The sequence below is a fragment of the Notolepis coatsorum genome (genome assembly GCF_963971535.1).
Source record: "Notolepis coatsorum genome assembly, chromosome: 5".
NCBI classification, from domain to species: Eukaryota; Metazoa; Chordata; class Actinopteri; order Aulopiformes; family Paralepididae; genus Notolepis; species Notolepis coatsorum.
The window spans coordinates 116,667,922-116,695,025 of NC_140169.1; the positions used below are offsets into that span (position 1 = coordinate 116,667,922).

Below are 27,104 nucleotides of genomic sequence, written 5' to 3' on the forward strand. Positions count from 1 at the left end.
TAGGTAGTGTCATTATTTTCTGGCTGTTTGTAGCTTCCTGTGTACCACTTACCCCTGGGGCAGTCATAGAAGGGATTAGTACCATCTACTTGTCTTGTACCATACCATATACTTGATGGGTTGGTGGTCAATATGATCTTTGGCTGGTAGCAGGTGTGGTTGAAGAGGGTTAGGTCTACAGTGCTTTAGCTTTCAGTATAGGTAGGTTAGGGTGCCAGAAAATACAGTTAGTGTGTTAGGGCCTGATGTAAGTTCTTTTTTTTAGTTAGACATGTGGTGGGCCTGGCAGTCCATCATTGACTGCAGTGTAGATGTAGAAGCTATGAGTAGTCATATCCGATTATAAGGGGCACCTGTTTGAAATTGTTTGTTATTTTTTTTTGTGTAACACAGAACACTGTGTTGAGTGTAACACAGGGGGTTTTGCCTCACTTGGTTTGTGTTACTGTAGGGCGTTGGTTCTCTTGTATGGTTTGCCATTTGCCGTGTGCCATTTGCTGTGCTTCGGGGTGCTTCAGCGGTGCTTCTGGGGTGCTTCAGCAGTGCTTCAGCTGTGCTTCAGTGGTTCTTCAGTGGTTCTTTATGGTTCTTCATGGTTCTTCAGTGGTTCTTCGTGGTTCTTCAGTGGTTCTTTAGTGGTTCTTCAGTGGTTCTTTAGTCGTTCTTCGTGGTTCTTCAGTGGTTCTTTAGTGGTTCTTCAGATAAATTGTGTGTATGCTAGGGTGGTTTTGGCAACTCTTGGTAACTCTAAAGTGAGTAGTTTGTGGCACTGGTACAGTAAGGATGGCTACCACGAAGGATTTTGTTGATAACCCTTCTGATGAGATGTTGGAGAGGTTTTCCAAGGAGCAGCTTCTGGAGCTTGCTGTGCACTACAATGTGGAGCTTACTGCCAGTGAGAAGTCTTTAAAAATTACTGCCTTGGGTACTTTGAGGGCTTTACTCATTAAGGAGCGGGTGCTTGTGGCGAGGGTGGAGGAGCCTCTTTTTTCTGACGTGTCTCCGCTACTATCTGGTATGGCGGAAGGTGGGTGGAGGCTTAGAGAGTTAGCGTTTAAGGAAAAACAGCTACAACAAGAGAGAGAGAGAGAGAGAGAGAGAGAGAGAGAGAGAGAGAGAGATAAGATTAGGGAGAAACAAATGTTGTTGGAGCACGAACTTGCGCTGAAGGAGCTTGAATTTAAGCATGCTGCCTTGCAGGCGGGTGCTCCGCTTTCAGAGTCGCGTTCCGTTTTTGATGTCGGCAAAAATATTAGGATGGTGCCTCCTTTTTTTGACAAGGATGTGGATAGGTACTTTCCCCTTTTTGAACGGGTGGCAACCACGTTGAAGTGGCCTAATACGGCCTGGACGCTGCTGCTGCAGTGTGTCCTCGTTTGTAAGGCGCAGGAGGCGTATACTGCTCTGTCCCTTGAACAAAGTGCTGACTATGAGCTTGTTAAAGCTTCCATATTGAGGGCTTATGAGTTAGTCCCAGAGGCCTATCGTCAGCGTTTTAGAGGCTATCGCAGGTCGGAGGGACAGACGTATGTTTAATTTGGAAAAGAGAAGGAGAACCTATTTGATAGATGGTGCACCTCTCAGAAGGCAGAGTCAAAGGAACAGCTTAGACAGTTGATTCTCCTAGAGGAATTTAAAAGATGTGTTCCTGATACCGTTTCCACTCATCTAAACGAGCGTAAGGTATTGAAGATAGGCAACGCTGCTGTCTTGGCTGATGAGTTTGTGTTGACACACAAGTCCGTCTTTGTGGAGGAATACTGTGTTGAGTCCAGGGGTAGGCGTCCTTTTCAGGGGGGCCGTTTCCCAAAACCTGTGTCTGCTGATCAGGTTACTTCTACTCCGAGGCCTGGTGGTTCTGCTAGTGCATTCCCAGGGGGGGGGGGGGGGGGTTATATGTTTCTACTGTAAGGAGCCTGGTCATATCGTTGCTGGGTGCCCTGTGCTTGAACAGAGAAATGTCAAAACTGTGGCTCTGGTGGAAAACGTATGCAGAACACCTATGCCGACGTTAGAGTATCAAAGGTGCGAACAAAGAGCTCGAGGGCTCCTCAACATTTATGATGGATGGATTTGTTTCCCTGACTGATGCACTAGAGTCAAAGCAGGCTATAACAATATGGAGAGATACAGGAGCTTTTCAGTCCCTCATTCTGGAGGGGATTTTGGCGTTTTCAGAAAAGTCTTCATTGCATTCCGGTGCCGTTGTTCAAGGCTTTGGAAGAGGCTTTGTGGATGCACCTTTGCATGAGGTCACACTCAACTCTCCCTTAGTATCAGGCAATGTTGTCGTGGGGGTATGTTCTCACATTCCCATAAAAGGTGTGTCCTTCATTCTAGGGAATGATTTGGCTGGTGGCAAAATGCTGGCTACTCCAGTTGTAATTCCCATCCCTGTGGTTTCTGAGGTCCCTGATGGGCTGGCACAGAGACATCCAGGAGTGTTCCCTGTGTGTGCTGTAACACGGGCAATGTCAAAGGACAGAAGTGACAGCCATGATGTTGATAACTCAAATTGTGACGTTACACTTAGTGACACATTCTTTGTTGAATTGAAAAGTGACCCTGTTGAGAATTTTGGAATGCACACTGTGGATGTACCTCTGCATAATGATTTTCTTGATTGTGCCTTTGTGTCAGGCCCGGTGGTGGAACCGAAGGTGACATGCGTGCCGGATATGCATGTGGCAGGAGATGATCTGGCAGCGCAGTGTCTCGAGGTCTTCCCAGCCTGTACGGTGGCTGAGGCCACGGACGAATTGGAGGATGAGTGAGGGAAGGATGCTATGAGAAATGTTGTTGATTCATGTGGCACCGTTCTAGTTGAAGAGGCTACAAGGCCTGGCTTAGGCTGCCAGCCTTCCCACAGTAGCTCTATTGTTCATGATGTTTCACTTGTGGGCAGGAATGATCCCAGTATGTCAGTTGATGATTCTGATATTGATTCACGTGTCCACACTGACTCTCTGCCAGGCACTGGGTATGCTAGGTATGCTAGTCAACCTAGTTACCTGTGTCCTGTACAGCAGGAGCCGCCTTCACGACCTGGTCTGATGAGTGGCAACCATTTTGATCATGACAATGTTATTTTGTGTGACGCCATGTTGGATGGTATTCCAGATGCTTTTGTGACTGATGTATTGCCATGTTCCAGGGACGGTGGGGCCGTACCTGAGGCGGTGCATCCTACTCTGGATGTTCACGATTTGCAGTATCCTGAACTGCCAGTGCCAGGAGGAATGGATATGGGCGCTGTGGTGGTATCAGAGACCTATGATTTTTGTTTTTCTGTGTGCTGTCCTGTTGAGCGCAGTGAGCTTAGCTCTCATATTGATTTTGGTTTACAGTCTCTTTTTGACAGGTCGGTATCGGTGGAGAGGCCTGTTGAAATGGAGCTCATATGTGATACGGTCTTGGTTTGTTGATGGGGTCCTAAGCCTTACGCCTCAGTGGAGGATGAGCCTGCCCCACTCCAGCCATATACGGCAGTGGAGGAACCTTTTGTGAGGTCTCGCTTGCCCGAGAGTCGGGACAGTGTTGTTTTTTGTTTTAAACAGCATTGTCGAATGTTCCACAGTGGGGAGCATTCGACATGGTTGATGGTCGTGTTCGACAGGGGCCGACCCATTGCCGCTTTGTGGTAGTGACTCACTGTTTGGTGGTTTGATGTGTAGTGGTTGCCTCCTGGGCAACCATTTTGGTGGGGGAAATGTTATGTACCATGTTAAAACTCTTGACTTGATCCTGTGTCCTGTGTTTCAGCTGATTGCTGCTAATTGGACACCTGCCTGGCAGGCTCAAAGGCACTTCCCCACCCACACATGCACGGAGATTGCTACCAGGAAGACACTGTTGGAACAAGTGTCTCCCTATCTTACACCACTTTGATCTTTAGTTTGCACTGAATAGGATAATACCTATAGTATTTTGGTTTAAACACAGACCATTGGTGTCTGTGTGCCCTTATGTTGCTTCCCTCTGAGCCAGGGTCGTAACACTCCCGCACTGCACTAGGAGTGCACCTGCCCAAGGAACATTCTCTCATACTGCACGAGGAGTGCACCTGCTCAAGGACCATTCTCTCGTACTGCACAAGGAGTACCCCTGTGCTACCTCCCCAAGAACATTCATCCCCATCTGTTGTACATTCCTGCATGTGATTCTTGTCTGCTTGGGGGGAAACAATTAAAACACCCTAAACCGCTCCATTCTCTCTACTCCTGTGTTCGCTATTGGGCTCCACAAGAACCCCTATCCTCACACCTTGGTAGATGCCTCTTGGTTGTCCCTGTCAAAGTGGGCATAAAAGTTATTGAGCTCATCAGAAAGCAAGGGGTCAGTGGTTGGGGGAGAGTTGTTGGTGGGTTTGTAATCCGTGATGCCCTGCCACATGCGTCGGGGTTTGGAGTTGTTGAAGTGCTCTTCAACCCTTAGCTTGTGGCTGTGCTTGGCCTACTTGATTACCATATTCAGGTTAGCCATGGCGTGTCACCAGATCTAAAAGCGGTGTCACGTGTGTCCCTTTAGCAGTATACAGACCTCTCTGTTCTAATTGGGTAATGTAGTAATCTGTTTAAGGATGGTGACACTGTCGATGCTGGAGTTGATGTAACAACACAGTTTCAATGTGTGTTGAAACCAGTGCTGCAGCTCAGAGTCTGCCCCCTGGGGCCATTATTTTAACTGTACTAACTGAGGGCTTCACATGTTTGATAAGTGGAGTGTACTTTGGTAAAAGGAACAAAGAAAGGTGGTCTGATTGTCCCAAGTGGGGGAGGGGAATGGCTTTGTATGCATCTGTTATATTGCAGCACAAATACATGAAAAAATACAGATTCCTTCTTTTCTTTTAAAGAAAATGATCATGTTCATCTGACGAAGTTGAAATAGCCGTAACCTTTTTGTGATAGGCCACTTCCGTTGCCACACCCCCCTTTTAGCCAATTGACATGAACACACACACACTTGACCTCCATGCCCAATTTCAGCCCCCTAGGGCAAAACCGTATGGCCACTAGAGGGTGGGGGGATTTTTGTGGACTGACCAACGAACAGAGTGACCTATAAAGGTTGCAGTTAAAAATAAGGCAATGAGGGGCGCTCCGCACACTGCGGAGCGTTCGTCCCGGGTTGGTTTCCCAGTCCCGGCGACCATTTGCTGCATGTCTTCCCTACCTCTCCTCCCGTTCTCCCTCTCTCCCTCTATCAGTCCTGCGTGGCCAGAAAATGCTGAAAATGCTATAAATAATAATTTTTTAAAGTCCATCAACCTATAAAACAACTTTACAGTTCACTGGCAGCTGTGGTTCCCAGCAGATTGCAGTTTAATTCAGATTAAACTCAATCAAATAATGGCTAAAGGTTTGGCAGCTGGCATATTTCTTTCAACTACTGTACATATCCCATACTGTGTTTGAGTATTTTGACGGTAGAGTCAACTTTAATCCCATTATATCCCATTCAAATGTATGGAGGGGAATTGGTCTCTGTTTTGTTATCAGGAAAGACTAAATCATTTCACAAATGACCACTTTAGGGTCACAGGCTTCAGGATTTGCAAACCAAATATTAATAGTTTACTGTTAATATGACAACTTTATTTAAGTTTATAAATATTGTAAATATGACATCGCATTACCAGTACATTTATGACTTGTTTGTAACAACAACTGTGCTATTCATTATGGACAAATTGCGTGAAAGCTGTTAGCCAAATTAGTCGATTGATGTACCGGGGCAATAGAAGCTCTTAAGTCCCCAAATGTATAGCAGAGCATATAGTAGAGTAAAGCCACTCACTATCAACAGCCTGCGATGCATCTTGACGTGGTTGCTGTTCTCCATGGTCTTATAGGTGAGATGGAGCTTGAGGGCGATGCCGAAGTAGCAGCACGTGATCACCACGGACGGCATAACCAGGTTGATGGAGAAGATGGAGACGACGAAAGAGAAACCGTCCTCCTTCATCTGTCCCCAGGCTAGCGAGCAGGACAGGCCGAAGGGCTCCGGGCCGTACCTGCCCCAGCCCAGTACGGGGAACAGGGCCCAGAGCAGGGCATACAGCCAGGTCCATACGCACAGAATCTGCACTTTCCGCCGACTTATCTTCGCCCCTACAGAGAGATACAGACATTTTTGGATTTACAATGTGCCAAAATGGTTCCGGCCATTGATGTCTGTGGTGAAATATCAATGAAGGTAAGTTTAGCATGCTATACGTTATAGAGAGGCTGGGTCTAAGCCTTAAGGACTAAGTTATAATGGGTCTAAAGAACTACTTCATTTGCAAGTAGAACATGTTCATCATTCCTAAAGCGTCAACATATGCACGTCCCTTCACTTCACTTAGGCATCCAATTAATGAATGCATTTCTTAGTAACTTGAGTTCTACCAGGGATCCAGTGATTAGGATCAGGGTTGGGGCGAGGTTTAAAGTTATTCTCCAGATTGAAAGACAGATTGAAGGAAAGAAAGGCCCATGTGTCAATCTAAAAGCGCTGTACCTATGCATCAATAAATAAATGCTGCTACAGTATCTACATGAGTGGAAGCAATGAATATCTAATTAAACAAGGTAGGATTCGAGTTACTAAGATTTTTGTTTATTAATCGGACACCTTATTATATCCAGGCTGAATAATCTCCCCACACTACTTTCACACTCAACATTCTGTAGAGATGACAGAAACAAGAGTTGGCTATATATATCTCGACTAGGGAATATTTGTATTAACGGGAATATATGGGAATTAACAGGAATAAAAATGTAACTACAGTGGTTATTTGTAACATGCTGTATTACCCATGCCATGCAAATAGAAACATGAAACATTTTACGATATCATAAGCAGATAAACAGTCTGAATGAAGAGACAAGAAGAGTTTTGAATGGGGAAACAAAACTACTTGAGCAAAATAAACATATTCAGAGAAAATTATAAAATGTAATGTGATTTTATATTGAGGAAACATTATCATTGACTGCATCTTGAGGTGAAATGTGAGTTTTAAATATCTAAAAAATGTATCTAAAGCTTGGGAATCGGTGTGGTATCTATCTAAGGGCCTAGAAGCTGGCCTAAGTGGGAAAAGGCATTGGACCGGGTCTCATTCCAGAACGGATTTACAACCAAGAATTTCCTCTTAGGCAGACTTCTGCCCATTTAAGACATATTAGGGCTGGTAGCGCGATTCCCCAAATGTTCCTGAGATCAGATTTGAGCGTGGCTGAGAGCAGATTAAGAGTGCTGAGGAGCACACTTATGATTGATTGACTAATTGAAATTTTTATTAACTTGACAGACTGTTCTCATAGTGATTCCTTCATGTCAACGCTACAGGCCTCCTTGGAATTAATTACTTAATCATAATTAAAATAAATATGACAATATTTGTACGATAAGAAATTACGCATTTGATGTCGGAAAAATAAATAATATGGATTAATCTGATCACAGGGCAGCTGGATTAATCATATCTGAACCAGCTATTTTGGACAAATGTATAATTACTTTAATTACTCAGATATTCAAACACAATTATGCAATTATTGTGAAATGATTGAAAATAATAATTATTTAATGCCTTCTGTGGAATTTGTATTTCTTATTTGTTACATATCTGTTTTAATGGTATACAATGGGAAAGACCTTTGTTTGATATAAACATGCATTCCTTCGAATATATCATGAATCAATTAAACTTATATTGAAATACACTATATAGCCTATACACCAACACTGAAATGACAGTGGATGAATAAATAAATAAGAACTAAAGCTAATCGCATGGAAATAGACTGCATTAATATTCCATAACAAGTCTTGTGTGCGCCAGTATGGCCTACGACGTGTCTAATGAATGAACAGTATAGGCTTAAAGGGGAACTATCTTATAAATGGCCTTTTTCAGTGTTTAGCATTGTTTCCTAGCTATGTGGACTTATATTAATATGATCTATGTCTCTAATTCTCATATTGGCGCATTCTTCCAATTCTCCTCTCACAATATTCACCCTCACTGAACTGAGTCATCTGAAAATGTGCTGATTTGTGATGTCAGAGAGACTCAGCTGCATGATAATCTGCTGAGACTCACACACACTCCACACAGTTCCCACAGTGGTTGGAGCCCAGGTAGAAAAATGCTGTTTTTGAGGACTTGATTAGAAATACAAAACAATGAATAAAAAAAAAAAAAAATTACAGAGGTGTTCCATAAACTCACAGGAATTGTGTAAAAGTGCCCAAATAGTGAAAGAAATAGTAAAATAGTTCCCCTTTAATATATTCTAGTTACTTGTTTCATTAGGATTTAGTTGATACTATATATATGCTCTTCCCTACGTACAGTATAAGTACAGTCTGTATACATACTGTACGTAGGGCAGAGCATATAGTATCTACTAAATCCTAATGCAACAAGTCATTAATGGAATTGTGGGGCGGCGTGGCTCAGGGGTAGAGCGGGTCGTCCAATGATCGAAGGGTTGGTGGTTCGAATCCCGCTCAAGCCCATGTCCATCCCACTGCCGTTGTGTCCTTGGGCAAGACACTTAACCTACTTGCCTCGTATGAATGTGTATGCATGTGAATGAATGTTGGTGGTGGTCGGAGGGGCCGTAGGCGATGATTATTCGCCACACTTCCGTGAGTCTGCCTCAGGGCAGCTCTGGCTGCAATTGTAGCTTACCACCACCGGTATGACTGTGTATGAACAAATAATGGACTCTGTAAGCGCTCTGGGGTCACTGGGGTGTCATGAAGAGCGCTATATAAATCCAATCCATTAATAATAAGCCTATACTGCGTTCATTCATTACGCCGTAGGCATTAATGGAATAATAAGCCTATACTGTGTTCATTCATTACGCCGTAGACATTAATGGAATAATAAGCCTGCGTTCATTCATTGCGCCGTAGGCTACAGTACTGCGCAGGTGTACCACGAGCTGTACTATATATGATGACAATACATTAATCTAATCTCATTTCGATGGGTCGCAACTTGCATTTCTCCCAGACGGCACTGCCGCAGACTCGCAAGGCACTTCTGCATCCATTTTCTAACCGGCTGCATCATTACTTTGCCTTATAAGGAGCTCTGGAGCCGTTGTTTTGTATGCAAATGACCTAGACGGGAACGCACGTTCGAGTTTAAGACATGGTGTCATTCTCCAAGCAGATATCAGATCATATCACAGGTGCGACCGTTTGAGCCACAATAAGACATATTACCAGCACGTTCGGGACTCAGAGTGAACTTGTCATTGATTCTGTCTCAGTCGGTTCCAAGATAAGAGAACTCTTTGGAAAATGTTGGGGAATGAGACCCATTCTTCTTAAATATGTCTTCTTAAATATCTTCTTATGAACTTCGTAAGACCAAACCTAAGAAAGATCCCCTCCGGATTCATGAACGTGTGAAAATGTGTTCTTAAAAAGCTAAAGTGTTCTCAGCTGCGCTCCCCCGAATGAGGAACATGCAGTATATACAGTACATGCTATCATACAGAGTATATTGGTAGACCATAGTGAGGTGGGTAGTTGAGATTATTCTGATTACTACATATATGATTACAGTATAGGGTAGTTGTAGACAGTGAAAGCACTAGGTAGATATGAATTGATTAGGCAACAGTAACAGAGCCTATAGGGTGTAGGCAATGGAGTCAGAGTGTATGTGGCATACTGTATGGGGGGGGGGGGGGTAAGGGGTGCTGTCATGATGGCACATTCAGTTCAGGGAGTTCAGGGAGATTACTTTTTTGTAACTGTGTTCGAAATTGAGGTCCATTGTTTTTTATCACTGTTTTATTACTGTAAATTGTAATTTTTTACAAACTTTGGTCAAATAAAGATCTTGAAAACTGAGAAACTGTCTTCTTTTTAATGTTGAATTTTAAAACCAAGTAGCCAATTTTCTTTTTCATTTAAAGGAAAACTCCAACATTTTGGGAAATTAGCTTATTTAACATCTTCCCTGGAGTTAGACAAGAAGATACATACCTTTTTTGTCTCTGTGCGTGTATTTAGCTTAGGGAACAGTCGCTCTGTTAGCATAGCTTAGCTTCATCACTGGAAGTGAGGCGGGGCCGGAGCCTTACAGTGTATAGTTTGATTGATTGATTGAAAAGTTTATTAACAGATTGCAGAATACACTCCAAATACAACTCCAAAACGTTCATGTAAACATGTTGTGACCTGTGTATTCACCACGTGGAGAAATAAAAAATAATTGAATTAGACAATTACGTTTTATAAGCAAATATACTCGGAACAATTTTTTTGCCCAACCACTCCTCTCTGAGCGCAGCCAGTGATTTCAACGTGTCGTCGTGATTGTTGACATTCTCATTAATTCAAAGGATCCGAACCGATTGAAGTTTATGGATACCATGACTTGAAATCCTCTTACCTTGATGATTAAAAGCCTCCCCAATTTAGAAAACAGTAATCCAATGGCTGGTATTATTATACCGGACGCTCTGAGCTAATCGGAGCTAACACAGATCGGATGGTAAAGCATATATAATGACTTCCTTTCTGGGGTTGTCAAAATAAAAGTGCGACGTTTATAGCAGCGGAAAACGTTTATTTTGTACATTATCTAACGTTAACACGAACCTAAACTAACGTTACAACTAACCTAAAGTTAGTTTAGGTTCGTGTTAACGTTAGATAATGTACAAAATAAACATTTTCCGCTGCTATAAACGTCGCACTTTTATTTTGACAACCCCAGAAAGGAAGTCATTATATATGCTTTTACATGAACGTTTTGGAGTTGTATTTGGAGTGTATTCTGCAATCTGTTAATAAACTTTTCAATCAATCAATCAAACTATACACTGTAAGGCTCCGGCCCCACCTCACTTCCAGTGATGAAGCTAAGCTATGCTAACGGAGCGACTGTTCCCTAAGCTAAATGCACGCACAGAGACAAAAAAGGTATGTATCTTCTTGTCTAACTCCAGGGAAGATGTTAAATAAGCTAATTTCCCAAAATGTTGGAGTTTTCCTTTAAACCTTTATTTAAAATCGTAAGCTTCTGAGGTTTCCCTCATTTACAGAAACGACAATTGTACAAAATGTAAACAGTACATAATACAAACAATATTCACAGAAAATTAAACACCAGAGTAAAAATTTAAAACTTTTAAAATAATTTAAGAAGATCAGCTAAAACAGTTACAGGTAGTCACACAATGGTCTGACATCATACGTTTAAACATACCAAGGGAAGGGAGAACCTCCAATTTCAGAGAGAGTTGAAGGACATTCCATGAGTTAGAGGAGAATTGATTTGTAGAATATTGTTGAATGCAATCACTCATACATACAAATAAGGAAACAAGAGCAAGTGCTACAAGTGTATAATTTGTATTTTATAGGTCCCATAAATTATTATTATTGTATATATTGTTATATAATTGATGTATATATTATTATTATTATTATTATTATTATTATTATTATTATTATTATTATTATTATTATTATTATTATTATTATTATTATTATTATTATTATTATTATTATTATTATTATTATTATTATTATTATTATTATTATTAATAATACATTATTCTTTGTTTTCATTTATTCTGATTAGCAGCCTACACTTAGAACAGTGGTAAAGTTCACAGACAGAACAGACACTACTGGATTTTTTTTTACCATACAGCTCTCCAATAAATTCCAGCAGGGCTCTACGCTAACCTTTTTCCCAAGGAGCACATGTGCTCCTAAATGAAAAAATGTAGCAGCACACAAAGAGATTTAGGAGCACACAAAGAGATTTAGGAGCACAGTGAAACATTTTCAAGTAACAGAGTTTAAACTATTTTATTACATGCATATTATACTGTGCGTGCGCGCATGTGCATACTAAGGGTGAAACAACTGTGCAATAGCACATACCACCAAAATCACACATTGGCCCATGCCTACTAGATGCAAAGGATATTGGTTGTCAAGCAGTTTTTTGTTATAGCGCAACCCTCAGGCCAAATGCCACCAAATTAGAAACTGCACTCCCGTGGGTCCTCAGCAATACACCCACCGAGCGTGAAGCTGATGAAAGGACCTCGAGATAAGTGTTATGTTGTACGTCTGTAGTGTTTTGTATGTAGGTAGGTGTAGTAATAAGACTCAGGAAGCAGGTTACTCTTTTAGCCTTTTAGTCAAGCAGGTTAGCATGGTAGGTTACAGCATGGTACAGCAGGGTACAGCCTGTTCTCTCATCATCAAGCAACGTGCTTTGAGAAGCTAGTAAAGGGCTACATCTGCTCCTCCCTCCCCATTAACATGGAACCCCTGCAATTTGCATACCGCCCCAACAGGTCCACGGAGGACGCCATAGCCCATGTGCTGCACACAGCAGCATCACACCTGGACAAGAGGCAGGGGAACTATGTGAGAATGCTATTCATCGACTACAGCTCGGCATTCAATACCATAGTCCCCTCCATACTCATAGCCAAGCTCAGGGACCTGGGCTTGAACTATGACCTCTGCCAGTGGGTCTTGGACTTCCTGACGGGCAGACCCCAGGTGGTGAGAGCAGGCAACTGCACCTCCTCATCCATCACCCTCAACATAGGGGCCCCCCAGGGCTGTGTTCTGAGTCCCCTCCTCTACTCCCTGTACACACACGACTGTGTGGCTCAGCGGAGTAGCAATACAATCATCAAATTTGCTGACAACACAGTGGTGGTGGGCCTGATCTCTGCCAACGACGAGAGGGCCTACCTGGAAGAGGTCAAGGTCCTGGCGGGATGGTGCCAGGAAAACAGCCTCTCCCTGAACGTCAGCAAAACAAAGGAGATGATTGTGGACTTCAGGAGGTCGGGGGTCAAGGACAGTCAAGGACTACAGCCCCCTCAGCATCGACGGGGCACCGGTTGAGAGAGTCAACAGCTTTAAGTACCTCGGAGCCTACATATCCGAGGACTTGACATGGACCACACACATTGACAGTGTTGTGAAGAAGGCACGACAACGCCTCTACTTCCTCAGGCGCCTAAGGAAGTTCCAAGTCAGTCAGAAGATCCTTAAGAACTTCTACTCATGTACAATAGAGAGCATCCTGACTGGCAACATCACCTCCTGGTTTGGGAATAGCACTGCACAAGACCGAAGCAGACTACAAAGAGTGACACGTTCAGCCGAACGCACAATTGGAGGGGGGCTCCCCACCCTCCAAAACATTTACAACAAGCGTTGCAGGGGCAAGGCTAAGAGAATCATTAAAGACTCCAGTCACCCGAACAACTGCCTCTTTGAACTGCTGCGGTCAGGCAAGCGATACCGGAGTCTCAAGGCAAGCACAGAAAGACTCAGAAGAAGCTTCTATCCCCAGGCCATCAGGCTGCTAAACGAACAATGAACACTACACAACAACAACCATCAAACGCACATAGCACACACATCCACACTCACTTTAAACAAACACACTGTAGCACCCACTCCACACACTTTATAGCACACACTCACTTTAAACAAACACACTGTAGCACCCACTCCCCACACTTTATATTTATTGATGAAGGATTGCACTACAACTCGTACACCTTACTGTAAATTGTACCTAAATTGTACCTCATCCCATTTCTGCTTTGCACTATATAGTACACTGCATAGTATTGTATATTATATGGTAACTCAGTTACGTCTATTCTGCATCGAACATTGTACATATGTCTATACTGAACACTGTGACCTCATTTTCTACTTCTAAATTACATGCTATACTATGTTATTTGATACTATCTTGTCTAGCACAGTCTCTGGAGCGTAACAGTAAGAAGCATTTTGTATGAAAGTATACTGTACTTCTGTATGACAACTATTAAAGAAACTTGAAACTTGAAACTCTTCTTCTCACTTCCTGTAGGCATAACATGGCATTGTATCAACTACGCCCCATAGTGGAGACTCTTGGGAAGTACAGCTTTCACATGCATTACAGAACACAACAATAAGTGAAGGACAGAGAAGCATATACGCATGCAGAGATTCCTTCCTTTATAGTTAAAGGATAACTCCACTTTTTTTTTAAATTAGCTTATTTAACATCTTCCCTGGAGTTAGACAAGAAGATGCATACCTTTTTTGTCTCTGTGCGTGCATTTTAGCTTTGGGAATAGACGCTCCGTTAGCATAGCTTAGCTTCATCACTGGAAGTGGGGGAGGACAGTAGCCTTACAGTGCCTTACAGTGTATTGCAAGGTCTGACATTGACCAAACTTGATATGCATGACCTTGGTGGGCTCTAGGTCAACTCCTGAAAAGGGGGTCAATGTCAGACCTTGCAATCAAAAGTTAGGGGCGCACTGAAATTATGGCAAGGGTTATTAGCCCCCTAACTTTTGATTGCAAAGTCTGACATTGACCCCCTTTTCAGGAGTTGACCTAGAGCCCACCAAGGTCATGCATATCAAGTTTGGTCAATGTCAGACCTTGCAATACACTGTAAGGCACTGTAAGGCTACTGTCCTCCCCCACTTCCAGTGATGAAGCTAAGCTATGCTAACGGAGCGTCTATTCCCAAAGCTAAAATGCACGCACAGAGACAAAAAAGGTATGCATCTTCTTGTCTAACTCCAGGGAAGATGTTAAATAAGCTAATTTAAAAAAAAAAGTGGAGTTATCCTTTAACGGAAAGTAGGCGAATCGCGGCCACTCTGTTTGTGTTTGTCTGGGAAACACCCTGGCCAAATATGTGTTTTCGGCAATGGTGTTTTCAAGTACGGGTAGCCTCTAATCGTCCATTATCTCTCCCCACTCGCCCCAAGATATGTCAAATAGTTTGGCTATGTTGCTAGCCATATAAGTGTTATGTCTGACGAAAAGGGGTCAAATACATTGTAATTTCAGAGATCTATCTTTGTCTGACGTGATGAACGAGGGGGCTCAGAAATATTATAAGAAAGAAAGAAGATGTGCGAAAAAGACTGAACTGTGATTTGCAAGAGTGTGGGTTTAAACTTGTTTAACTTGACACAAAGATTTATCCTTTTATATGTGATTGTATTGTTTAATCTTCCCTTGTGTTATAAAATCAAGCATTATTCAGCGTTATGCAACTTCGTGTTTCCTTTTGATTATCATTTAATAACGTGTATCTCCTCTGTCCCACTCTGTGTGGCTGTGATGTTTGTGGGGGAGGGGAGTAACACTTGTGTAGTTTTTAATGGATTTCAACTGCACTGCCAGACCATTCTTATTGCAATTTTTGCCTCCTTTGCTCCATGCACATGAGCTGTCGAAGGCTCTAAATACACAATGTCCAAATACATCAAAGCTCTCCATGTTCTGAGAGCAAGCGAATGAGGGGATTTCCGGCGCATAGCTACCAGCTTCTTTGCTGCTGTCAGCCCAGCAAGAAGAGTTTGTGTTTCCATAATTGACAACACCAAATTAGAAAGTTCATTCAGAATTATCACATTGGGCAAGGGAGGGACTTTAATCTCAAACAAATCTGAAGGTTTTGCAGCAAACCACTGGAGAACATGTAAGTAAGTACCCATCTCATTATTGTTACATAATGTACCATTTGGGCTCAAAATGTATTCACTTCCTTGGTGTCTAATAAGTTCTGTGTATAAAGTTAGAGCTGCCGCGATAACCGCATTACCGCGGTATCGCTGTTGCATCACGGTCACCGCAGAGTTAGGCTGAATACCGCGTCACCGCTGTTTTTTATCATAATAATAAAGTTGGCTTGCGGCTTGCGGCTCTGCAGATATACCCTACTCGGTTCCAAGCGACCCTATTGGGTAGAAGTGGTACCAGAAAAGTCATGTGAAACATTGCAGACCACTGACTGGTCAGAAGAGAGACGCGTCACACTTTGTAGCCTCAGTCTGAACAAAAACAGAACGCCGGCGCCGCCATCTTTACTGCCTCGCTAAGGATGCATTTCGTTCAGGATTTGTTTGCGACAGAACCAAGCAATAAACAAAAAAGAATGGATTCACTGTGTATTCTGCCTTATTTATTGATGAAACAAAACCGACATCAACCCAATTTACCACCGAGCGGAGAGTTTAGTGTCACAACAAGATCCCTGATGTGTTAAGTTTGTTGTTGTTAATACTACCGTCAGCCGATATACACGAGAGGTAACGTTAAACCCGGGTTTGCTTGGTAGAATACACAATGAGAGGTAACGTTAGCTTTGGCAGAATAGACGCAACGAGAGTCTGGTTAATGTTGTTATTGATTGATTGATTGAAACTGTGTTAAACTCTGGCTTGCTGCAAGCCCTCGGACATCTATGCCCACGGAGCTTTCAGTGTACACAAGCGAGCGGCCCCGCCTGCATTCCCACACGGAGACAAACGGAGTAGTACCTGGCTGCAGTGGAAAAGGAACAAAGTACCAGGTGCCTAAAGCGGGTCAAGTCGAGTAGGTACTATGCAGTGGAAAAGCGCCATTAGACTAGAGGCAGGCTATAAGAGTAGACTACTAAAAAAAAAAAAAATGCATTCAAACTTTTTTTTTTTTTGTGCGCACTGTGCGGTAATTACCGCGGCGGTAGGAAATATTTCGCAAATTCGTGCGGTAAGGAAAATATCAATACCGCGGCAGCTCTATATAAAGTTATAATGAATCTGTTGATGGTGTGGATTTCTGGATGCCAGTAATATGTTCCACCAAACATCTGCCCAATCAAAGTCTGGATCTAGTTCCAGGTCGGCCCTGCCAGAGATTTATAAAATGTTGAGCAATAAAGATCAGAAACCATACCTCTTGTGCCCTCACGATATATCCTGAATATAATGGGCAGTAAAGGGATTCCAACATGACCACAGACCTCCAACACATCACCTGCCCAGCCTGTGCAACAATGGATGAACTAGTGGAGCACTACAATTCATCCCTGAGCAGTGTTTTTGACCTTCATGTCCCTGTCAAGACCCGTGAGGTCAACTTTGAACTCTCCACCCCCTGGTTCACACAGTTCCTATGGTACTTCTCCAGAACTGTGAATTTTATGACCACAGTGCTCCGTTGAAAGGACGAGTAGCAAGATCTCTCCGTAGGAGGACTAGCGAGATGAAGAAGTCTCCGTCTTATCAGCTAAACACAAAGGACTATGTCGGGCACTGAAGGCAAGGATATTTATGAAAGGCGAGGATATTTCATAAAGACCCCGGTTGTGAAGCGACCATCGAAAGACAACAAGGCTCACCATCACCAGCTAAGTACCTAGCTTAGCTTCAGTTTAGCCAAACCTGAAGAGACAGGAAATAAGGGAAGATGCCGGGACTCGGCTCTCCTACAAAATGTACAGTACTAGTTGCCTGAGGATGGGTATGAGGATTGTAGAGCTGGAGGCCCGGGTTTCTACCCTGTACCAAATTCAACAGGATGAGCGACTCATTGACTCTAGATGCCCTCCCCAAATACATATAACATTAATGAAATAATAGGCTATATAATTTTTTTTTTTTAATTTAATGATCTGAGTCTGACAATCTAGGCCAGCAGAGAAGGCTTTGCTGGCCCTGACAGCCCTGCTGTAATACATCTATTAATAATGTAACATTTTATGTTGGCCTTATCAAGCTATATATTGCTGTTGGCAATGATTATGAAGACATAACATTACTAGGGAATATTGATATAGCTTTCTCAACTACCAGCTAGTCCTTAGCTAACAAAAAGCTGGCTATGAATGATAGTAGGGTATGGAATACAGATCATAATACAAATACAAACAAAGAGATTGCCAACGATGTAATCTCTGTTTAGAATCGTATTTTACCCTGGATACAATTCTGAGTGAACAATCTTGTTAAAAATATCTTGTGTCTTTCTTTCACTTACTTCTAAAACAAACGCACGTGCTAACCTATTCCAGGAAATACTACCGCTTTTGTCCAGAGGGGCTGCCAAATCAACACAAAATGACAATTCGCTTTAATTAACTAACAAGACTAACAATCGTACCACATTAAGGAATGTTGTTCATTGTGTTTGGGGTGGGAGGATTTACAGGATGGATGGCAGTTACATGGTCAATTTATTTGTATAAATATATTGGCAGGTTTAAGATGAACTCCACTCCCTCCAGCGGAAATAGGATGTTATCAGTCCCTTGTAGCAGTTGTCATCCTAATTATTTGCCGTTGACACATGACTATAATTATTAGTGAACTGTAGAATATACATGGGTCATTGACGATGCTTGATTTATATATTTTGTACAAGACTAGAAATAGTTTTTTCTATAGTTTGCGAGATATTTAGCAGATTCACACACACACACACACACACATACACACACACACACACACACACACGCACACACACACACACACACACACACACACACACACACACACACACTCATATGGCTCATAGTCGATTTGTGGAATTCTAGTCAGATGTGGTGACTTTCATGGTTTATGTGGTGTTTTACACACATTTCCAGTACACTGGAAGCCAATGGCAGTGGTGAATTGGCAGAAGACTACCAAATATTTCAGTAACGGTAAAAGGTTATGAAAAATGAATGCCTTGGAACCCACATGTCAAAAAGACTGGTATGGTCCTTTATGGCTGATATTACACAAGCAACCTTTTATATGCAACTTAAGTACTTGCAACTAATTTGCATCTGATTTTATAACACCCATGCAAAGCATAATCTGCAACTAAATTCCATGTATAGTGGTCCGGCCTTCCTAACATAAGTCTGCTCACTGTAAGTATACTCACTGGAGGGGCAAGGACTGAGGGAGACGGTGAAGCGCACTATGGCCATGATGGTCAAGTTCATAATGCTGGCCATGCCGAAGAAGAAGCCTGCCATGCCGTAGTAAATGCAGGTGGCATCTCCCCCAAGCCAGTGGTGGTTCCAGGCAGAGGCTACAGCCAGAGGGTACATTGTGACAGCTGCTCCCAGGTCTGTCACCGCCAGGTTCACACTCAGCAGTTCCGGAGGCTTCATGCTGGACGACCTCTTAAATGCCATGATGAGGACTACCAAGTTCCCCAAGATGGAAAGCACAGCTGAGACAGAGCAAGAAGAGGAGGGGCAAAAGGGGGGGGGGGGGGTGAGAGCAGGAGAAACATAGAAAGAAATTATGGCACCTGCTGGCCACAAACGGTACTGTATCTGTGTTTTCAATACATTTCCTATTGCTCTGGTACATCTGTGTGATTTCTGTTTTTGCATGCAGACTTACTGCAGAAGCAAATTTGCTGCAAACTGACTGGAGGTTTGCCACAACTGTTTGCCAGAAGGCATTTGTTTTTGTAAAGGGTGATCAGGCTGGTCGCACCAGATCATGAGGCTATAGCAGCGAAAGTGAGTGGTGTGTTGAAGCGATGGTGGTCTCAATTTGTTGTGTACATGCTCCAGAACTTAATTAATTAAGAGAACAATTGCACATTGTTGCTTTAAAGGTGCAATAAAGAAAGAAAATAAACTGTCCTTTGGATCCCTGCAACACCGTTTAAAGCTAGAAAGCTACCTGAAAAGTTACTATTTGATTGCTGTAATTTACAAAGATAGCGCCCGTAATCCTGCTAACAAACATATTTTGCAAGCTGTGCAAACAAATCCCCCTCCTCTGAAACTGCATTGTGCACCTCTTTGTCCCAAGTGCTTTTTCTCTGATGAACCTGTTGTTCAAGACTTTGTGTGCAGTAAGAGGTGTGTAATACTTCTGAATGAAAGATGCACCATGACATGTCTGTTGCAAAAATAACATATATAATATGTCACATCACAGTGTTGTACTTTAAAAATCAAATATATCACATATTATTGTATATCAGATTGTTATTAGAAAAAAAAATATATATGTTGTGATAATGACATTTTGGCCATCGCTTAAGCTGATATGAGTGCAAACACCCATACAGTATCATACGGTATTTGTTTTCGTGTTCAGCGTGGGCTCATCTCAACAGTGTTAGATGTCAGCCTCACTTTCACCCCCATTAGCCAATTACCAACAGCTGACTAATGGCTTAATGGAGAAGAGTGTAGAGAGACTGTAACAACAGAGATATATCAACAACCATAGACCTTGAATTCAACCTTATTCACGTCAACACCATCTTTTATCAAGGTGAGGCTCGGGTGGGAATACCAGGAGAACCACATTGACTCCCATGTTATGACTGATACAATTTTCATAGAAAAGAGCATACCGTAATTCCTCTAATAGTAACCCCGGCTTGTATTTGTTTCAACTGTAGCGGGTACCAGGCTTGTATTAGGAGGAGGCCTGTATAAGAGGGAGGCCTATATTTCAAATTTTCAAACGGATCATAATGAATAAATCAACATTTTGTGTCAGTTTGAACCCAGTAAAATGTACTGGGTTCATTTATTGAAACCAAGTACTGTATGAAATAGTAAACAGTGCAATTACAGGTGGTCACTGGTCATTTCAACGTTTTCAAAGTGAAATCAAGTAACTAGCTCAGTATGCAGCTCAGTATATTAGTAACCCGGCTTGTATTAGGAGGCCGGCTTATAATTGCTTAGCTCAAGAGCGCACCCGGCCATTAATAGAGACCCGGCTTGTATTTGAGACCCGGTTACTATTAGAGGAATTACGGTAGTTATATTTATACCGGTACATATATATATATTTTTTTTATAATTTTTTTGCATTTTTACAGCTTTATTGGCCACGCAGGACCGACAGAAGAGAGGTGGGGAGGACATGCGACAAATAACAACGGAAGCTGGGATCGAACCCGGGTCGGCCGCGTAGGTGCGCGAGGCACTATGGTATGCGCCACGAGGGCGCCCCACAAATTTTTTTTTATATATTATATATAACTGTTCCTACATACACGCCCTCCCCCATACCTTTGACTAACCCCGACACCCGCGTAACTGGTACGTAGGCGGGGGTTAGTCCCATGATGTTGGCAACCGCCTGACCCTGACGAACATAGGCCCCCATTGAGGGGAAAAATGGGTAGACAACGTCCACCCCTCTCACTGGGCGACGCTGCCAGCAATGACCTATGAGATCATCAGGGACAGGTGCAGGCAATGGCAGCGGCAGCGGCACGCCGTTTGCGGCGGCGGCTACCGCCATGAGCTCGGGAAACAAAGCCCGCAGTTCCCCCTGCGGACCTTCCTCCACCGAACCCGCATCCCTCACATGCAGCAGGCTGCAACTGGTCAAGGAGCCACAGTCTGATGTGGCCGATAGTAGGGCATCCTGCTGATGAGGCCAAGGTGGTTCCTCGACATCCTCGAACAGGGAGTCCCATGGAGCCATTTCTCCCCCCTCCGGTGTTTCTTGGATAAGAGGGATACTCTCCTCCACGGGACCATCATACAAGAATCCGTCCGCCTCTTCCATGAAGTCCTCAGTTTCCATCGGAAATCCAGAGCCGGACGCATCCTCGCTGGTCTCCAGCAGTTCCCCAAACCCAGGCCGTTCGCGCCTGCATGCTACCATCTTGCGACGTGAACGGGCAGACGCGAAAAGTTTGCGTCGCAAATCCTCCGGCTCCAGGACAACCCCCCGTTCACCAACGGACGATTCCCTGGAACCAGAGTCGAGATCATGCCATCGCCGGAGCGACGGCACCGACTCCTCGGCTCTTCGGAGAGGCAAACTATCCATCGGCTGTCTCCTGGGTTGGGTCGGCAACCACGAAAGTGGCAACAGCCCAGCACCAGAATGCACGACGGAGGCGGGAATGGAGAACCGCTGGTGAAGAGTAGGTCTAGCGGGTCTACTCTCCGCAGAATACATTATGACCCAAACTTTTTCTTTACAACAGATATGAGAGAAGAAAAAATTAAGCACAATGTAGACTTGTCACAACTCTTTTCAACTAATCAACACGTCAAGTGGGGTACTACCGAGGCACTTCCTTGTGGTGAAAGCGAGAAGGAGGAGAGCAGGTGACCACACACCTGCTTATGAAGGTAAGCTGATGAGGGGTGTGGTCAGACTAATACTGGTATTAAAGGTACATTTGTGGAATTTATTCAGTGCACGTACGCGAGGGAGTGCATGAGTGATGCCAAGCGGATCCCCTAATGATACAGAACCACAAGGTGTAAAAGGTTCTGGGTGTTGAGAAGGGGGAGCCGGCATCGAATAAAAGCACATTCATTTATCAGCACTGCTATTTTATTGTTTTGGATTGTGAAAACTTTAGTGCTGGCTGGAAGAGTCCTCTCCCACTGACCGGTGACTTAAACATCTTTGAGGTGTTTACATAGAGGATCTCATAGTGGCTATAAAGGGTTGCCTGGACACTCTGCTGTTTGAGATACGCATGCGCAATCATCAGCATATTGCAGCTTGAAAAGGTGCTCTGGTGTTATTTTTATGAAAGGCGTTAGAGATTTCCATCCAGCCTGTAGTTGACTCTCACTCCTCTGCCTTCCGTTCCATCCAGCCTGTAGTTGACTCTCACTCCTCTGCCTTCCGTTACATCCAGCCTGTAGTTGACTCTCACTCCTCTGCCTTCCGTTACATCCAGCCTGTAGTTGACTCTCACTCCTCTGCCTTCCGTTACATCCAGCCTGTAGTTGACTCTCACTCCTCTGCCTTCCGTTACATCCAGCCTGTAGTTGACTCTCACTCCTCTGCCTTCCGTTACATCCAGCCTGTAGTTGACTCTCACTCCTCTGCCTTCCGTTACATCCAGCCTGTAGTTGACTCTCACTCCTCTGCCTTCCGTTCCATCCAGCCTGTAGTTGACTCTCACTCCTCTGCCTTCCGTTACATCCAGCCTGTAGTTGACTCTCACTCCTCTGCCTTCCGTTCCATCCAGCCTGTAGTTGACTCTCACTCCTCTGGCTTCCGTTCCATCCAGCCTGTAGTTGACTCTCACTCCTCTGCCTTCCGTTACATCCAGCCTGTAGTTGACTCTCACTCCTCTGCCTTCCGTTACATCCAGCCTGTAGTTGACTCTCACTCCTCTGCCTTCCGTTCCATCCAGCCTGTAGTTGACTCTCACTCCTCTGCCTTCCGTTCCATCCAGCCTGTAGTTGACTCTCACTCCTCTGCCTTCCGTTACATCCAGCCTGTAGTTGACTCTCACTCCTCTGCCTTCCGTTCCATCCAGCCTGTAGTTGACTCTCACTCCTCTGGCTTCCGTTACATCCAGCCTGTAGTTGACTCTCACTCCTCTGGCTTCTGTTCCATCCAGCCTGTAGTTGACTCTCACTCCTCTGCCTTCCGTTACATCCAGCCTGTAGTTGACTCTCACTCCTCTGCCTTCCGTTACATCCAGCCTGTAGTTGACTCTCACTCCTCTGCCTTCCGTTACATCCAGCCTGTAGTTGACTCTCACTCCTCTGGCTTCTGTTCCATCCAGCCTGTAGTTGACTCTCACTCCTCTGGCTTCTGTTCCATCCAGCCTCTAGTTGCTTTCCGTTCCATGTAGCCTGAAGATGTTGAAAATCACTGGTGCAAGAAGGTATCCTTGCCCAACAACACATATCCACTCTGAAGAGCAAGCATTCCTGAACCCCCTAAGGTGATACAGGTTTCCTTCATGAAAATGGCACAGGATTTGGACAAACTTTCTAGGGCAGCCAAATTTCAAGAAGATGTCCCACAGAAGTGCCTTGTTGACCGAGTTGGAGGCTTTGGAGAGATCCACAAAGGGCAGGAAAGGTCTTGGTGGTGCTGCTCTTGGCACGTCTCTGTGAAAATCATAGTAAAAGCCAATAGGGAGTTCCACTGTGACAGCCAAGAGGAAAATTCCACAGCTGTTATCACAGATAGATATGTCTCTGTTGTTTGTACAGAGGGTCACTCACTATAATTTGCTAAAGTGTTCAGCCCACCTCTGGATAATGTGGCTCTGTTCACTGATGGGGGTTGTGCTCGTCGGTAGACTTCAGTGGGATGAGGTAGCTGTTCCTAGATGGTCATAAATGGTCTTGACTGCTTCATAAATGTTATGCACTGCATTCCTGTCAGCATCAGCACTGCTTTCGTTTTGTAGGGTTCCAAGAGTCGATTGGGTCCTCTTTCCAAGACTTGCTATTGCTGTTCATGGACCGTGAATGTGGGATTGTTCAGTGTAGCGTCACTCAGCAAGGTGATTATTGCATCTGGATGATCACAAAACCAATCCTGATGTGTATTGCCTTTGTAGCTGATGAAGCTGACACACACACACACACACACCCAAACAAATAATTTTAATAATTGTGAACTAATTTGCCACCATATCATAGTTTGCTACTTTTACTTCAATCAATATGAATATAATCTACCGTACCATATGAACCACTAGGAATGAAACTAGAATTCTACTCCATCATCAGGTGTCTTTTATGGTCCCAGCTGTGTGTGGGATGAGAAGTGAAATTGCTTATTAAGGAAACGTGACAGCTATGACAGTAGAGCCCCCCCACACACTTCAAGTAATGATGCACAAGTCAGAGTATATGATTATATATTTATCTGATGAGAGACTTGCGTTGCAATGGATTGTCTCTGTATTGGGTCAACATTGCGTTCTGCAGACTTTTTCCAAGACCTGCAGGTTGCATGTATTAACTTCCTGTTCCAGTCTATATGGTAGACCATAGTTAATGTTGAAAAGGGTCTGTGGAATGAAACACTGACAATGTTGTAATAGTGCCTCACCAACTATTTTCTTGACTTGCACACATCTCTACAGATTCAGATAGATACACAAGAGAACACTGGGTGTAGAGCAGATCAAAGGATTGCAGTGGTGTATGTTATGAATATAGCAATGGCTGTTACCATGTTTCTTTAGTAAATGCTCTATGGGTTGTGCCATGCAGAGGGGTGAAGGTCACTCTGTTTCTCCCTCTTTCACACACTCCATGCATGCATGCAGGCAGGCACACACACACACACACACACACACACACACACACACACACACACACACACACACACACACACACACACACATATATAAAGGAGCTATAATTTAGAAATAAGTTATTGCATGAGTAATTGCCAGGTTAGGGTTACTAATGTGTTATCATGACATGTTTGGCAGTGTGGTGGGAACTGACTGTGGTGTAAATATTAGACTACGTCATTATACATCAAATCAAAATGTTTTTGAGGGAGTGGAAACCCAATGTAATCCTAGACACGTCTTTGTATAGTAAATACACTCATTGTTGACCCTGTCTGCATTTGACATGTTTGTACTTACACACACAAGAGCACCAGAGATCAAAAGCAAAATTTCAAAAGAGGGGCAGAACAAAATACAAATGTGTAGAATGACGAGAATGACCAGAAAATGTAGAATCTTTTAACGTTATTTCGATTTCGATCTACTAATTAGGCGATTACTAAACTATTATATAGACCACTATTATATATAGACCCGTGATGTGAAATTGTACAGTGGACCCAAATAATAACTGGCGGTTCAAGTGATTTAAGACAATCACCCCCCAAGTATTGCTAAAGAACCAAGATAGCCTACTAATGTGACTAAACTATTGGAGCTATAGCCTACTCATAGTGGTGAAATTGAAAGCCAATGCCATAATTGGCTATTTCATTTTCCGTTGAAGTTGGGGGCGCCTGTGACAAAAAAGTCCATTCGGTGATTTCTGTGTAATTTAATGGTTCGATTACTGCAGTGAAATGAAATGAACAAAAAAATATTTAATCGACTAACTATATAAGTATAGGCTACTGCAGCCCAACAATTACACTCTAACGTTAATTAACTTACCAATAACTAACAGGAAAAAGCCAGCTCCGATATCAACAGCAGGTGATAATTTCGAGGAATAGATATCCATCTTAAAGTAAATAGTTAATTACAGATAAATAATCAGCTTTCATGAAGACAAATCGAAATCCAATCCACCGTTGGGGCGAGCTTGTGCAAAACCATCTGACTTCAAGTTGGTTATTCGATGGTGTCGCTCGCATAATCCTCGGAGCGCAGCGCAAGAAGTGCAAGCGGGCAACATCATGCGTGTCGATGTTGGTTGGTGGTGGTGGTGGTGGTGATGGGGGCGGGGTTAGAAAGTAGTATGTGTCCGCTGAGCTTCTCCACTAGATCCAGTGGTGCAGTCTTAATATGGGAACTGGTAACACGCCACGCCACGTGCACGCGCACGCGCGGGTACGTGCATGCGCACATAACTGATTTATACACACACACACGCACACACACGCACACACACACACACACACACACACAAGCGCCTATACGCAAGTGCAATCTTTCTATCATACAAGCTCTTCTTGCTCTCTATTTGTGTGAATGTGCGCGTGGAAAGCTGGCGCGCAGCACAGACGCTTGATTCAATATCATAAGCAGGTAGACCCCCATCACGAATTCCGAGCCACATTAGTATTCACCTCCACTGCCTGTGTCACACAGAATGAAGGGGGAGATGCATTCAGATAGCCAACACCCAGACACCTAGGGGGCTTTAACACTCAGCCTTTTGTATCGAATCACCGTCCCGGAGCACGGGGGGCAGTGTTCTCACTCACCACTTTTGGGGTGCGAGTCGGCGCTGAATCGTTTCACCCCCCGCTGAACGGGACCAGCTGGCAGAGGTGGTCTCGGGGTCGGTCCCGGGAGAACGGGGGGTGTGGCTTTGCGAGCTTGTACCTTTTCACGGGCGTGGCGCCTGGTGCTGACATAACGTCATACATTTTGTTTGCCATTGCTATGTCTATTGTCTATACATTGTTCGAATGCATTTATTTCTATTAGACCAGCAGTGGTGCCCAACAAGTCGGCCGTGGTCGACCAGTAGATCGCTCAAAACGCTCAAAAGCGGACTCTACAACACCATCCATTCGTGATAAAATATAACTTCATAGTTATTGGCAATTTGTTCATTTTATATCAACATCCAGAGTCCGCAGTCGTGTTAAGACATTCCCGTTTACATTTTCGGTCGACCAGTAGATCAATGACATTCAATATAATCGATGCGAGCAATGTTACTAGTATGTTGCATGTGTAGTAACGTTAGCGTTAGCCGTTAGCTTAGCGTTATTGTGGTAACCCTGCAAAACGATCAAAAAGCGGACTCTACAACAGAGTTCCATTCGTGAGAAAAGGGGGGTGGGTTATATTGACAAGGCTCAAATATAACTTCATATTTATTAGTT

At 43.6% G+C, this 27,104-nt stretch overlaps 1 protein-coding gene across 1 annotated transcript in view; it reads right to left on the reverse strand.

Annotated features, from left to right (window-relative positions):
* Positions 1-25,768, reverse strand: part of opn8b (opsin 8, group member b) — a gene marked incomplete at both ends in the record, with an annotated part of 28,230 nt that extends 2,462 nt beyond the window's left edge. The window contains 3 exons of the mRNA XM_084314225.1: positions 5,800-6,113; positions 18,733-19,026; positions 25,699-25,768. Coding sequence (XP_084170351.1) covers positions 5,800-6,113; positions 18,733-19,026; positions 25,699-25,768 — 678 coding nt within the window. The remainder of the gene's footprint in view (positions 1-5,799; positions 6,114-18,732; positions 19,027-25,698) is intronic.
* Between the last annotated feature and the right edge of the window lie 1,336 nt (positions 25,769-27,104).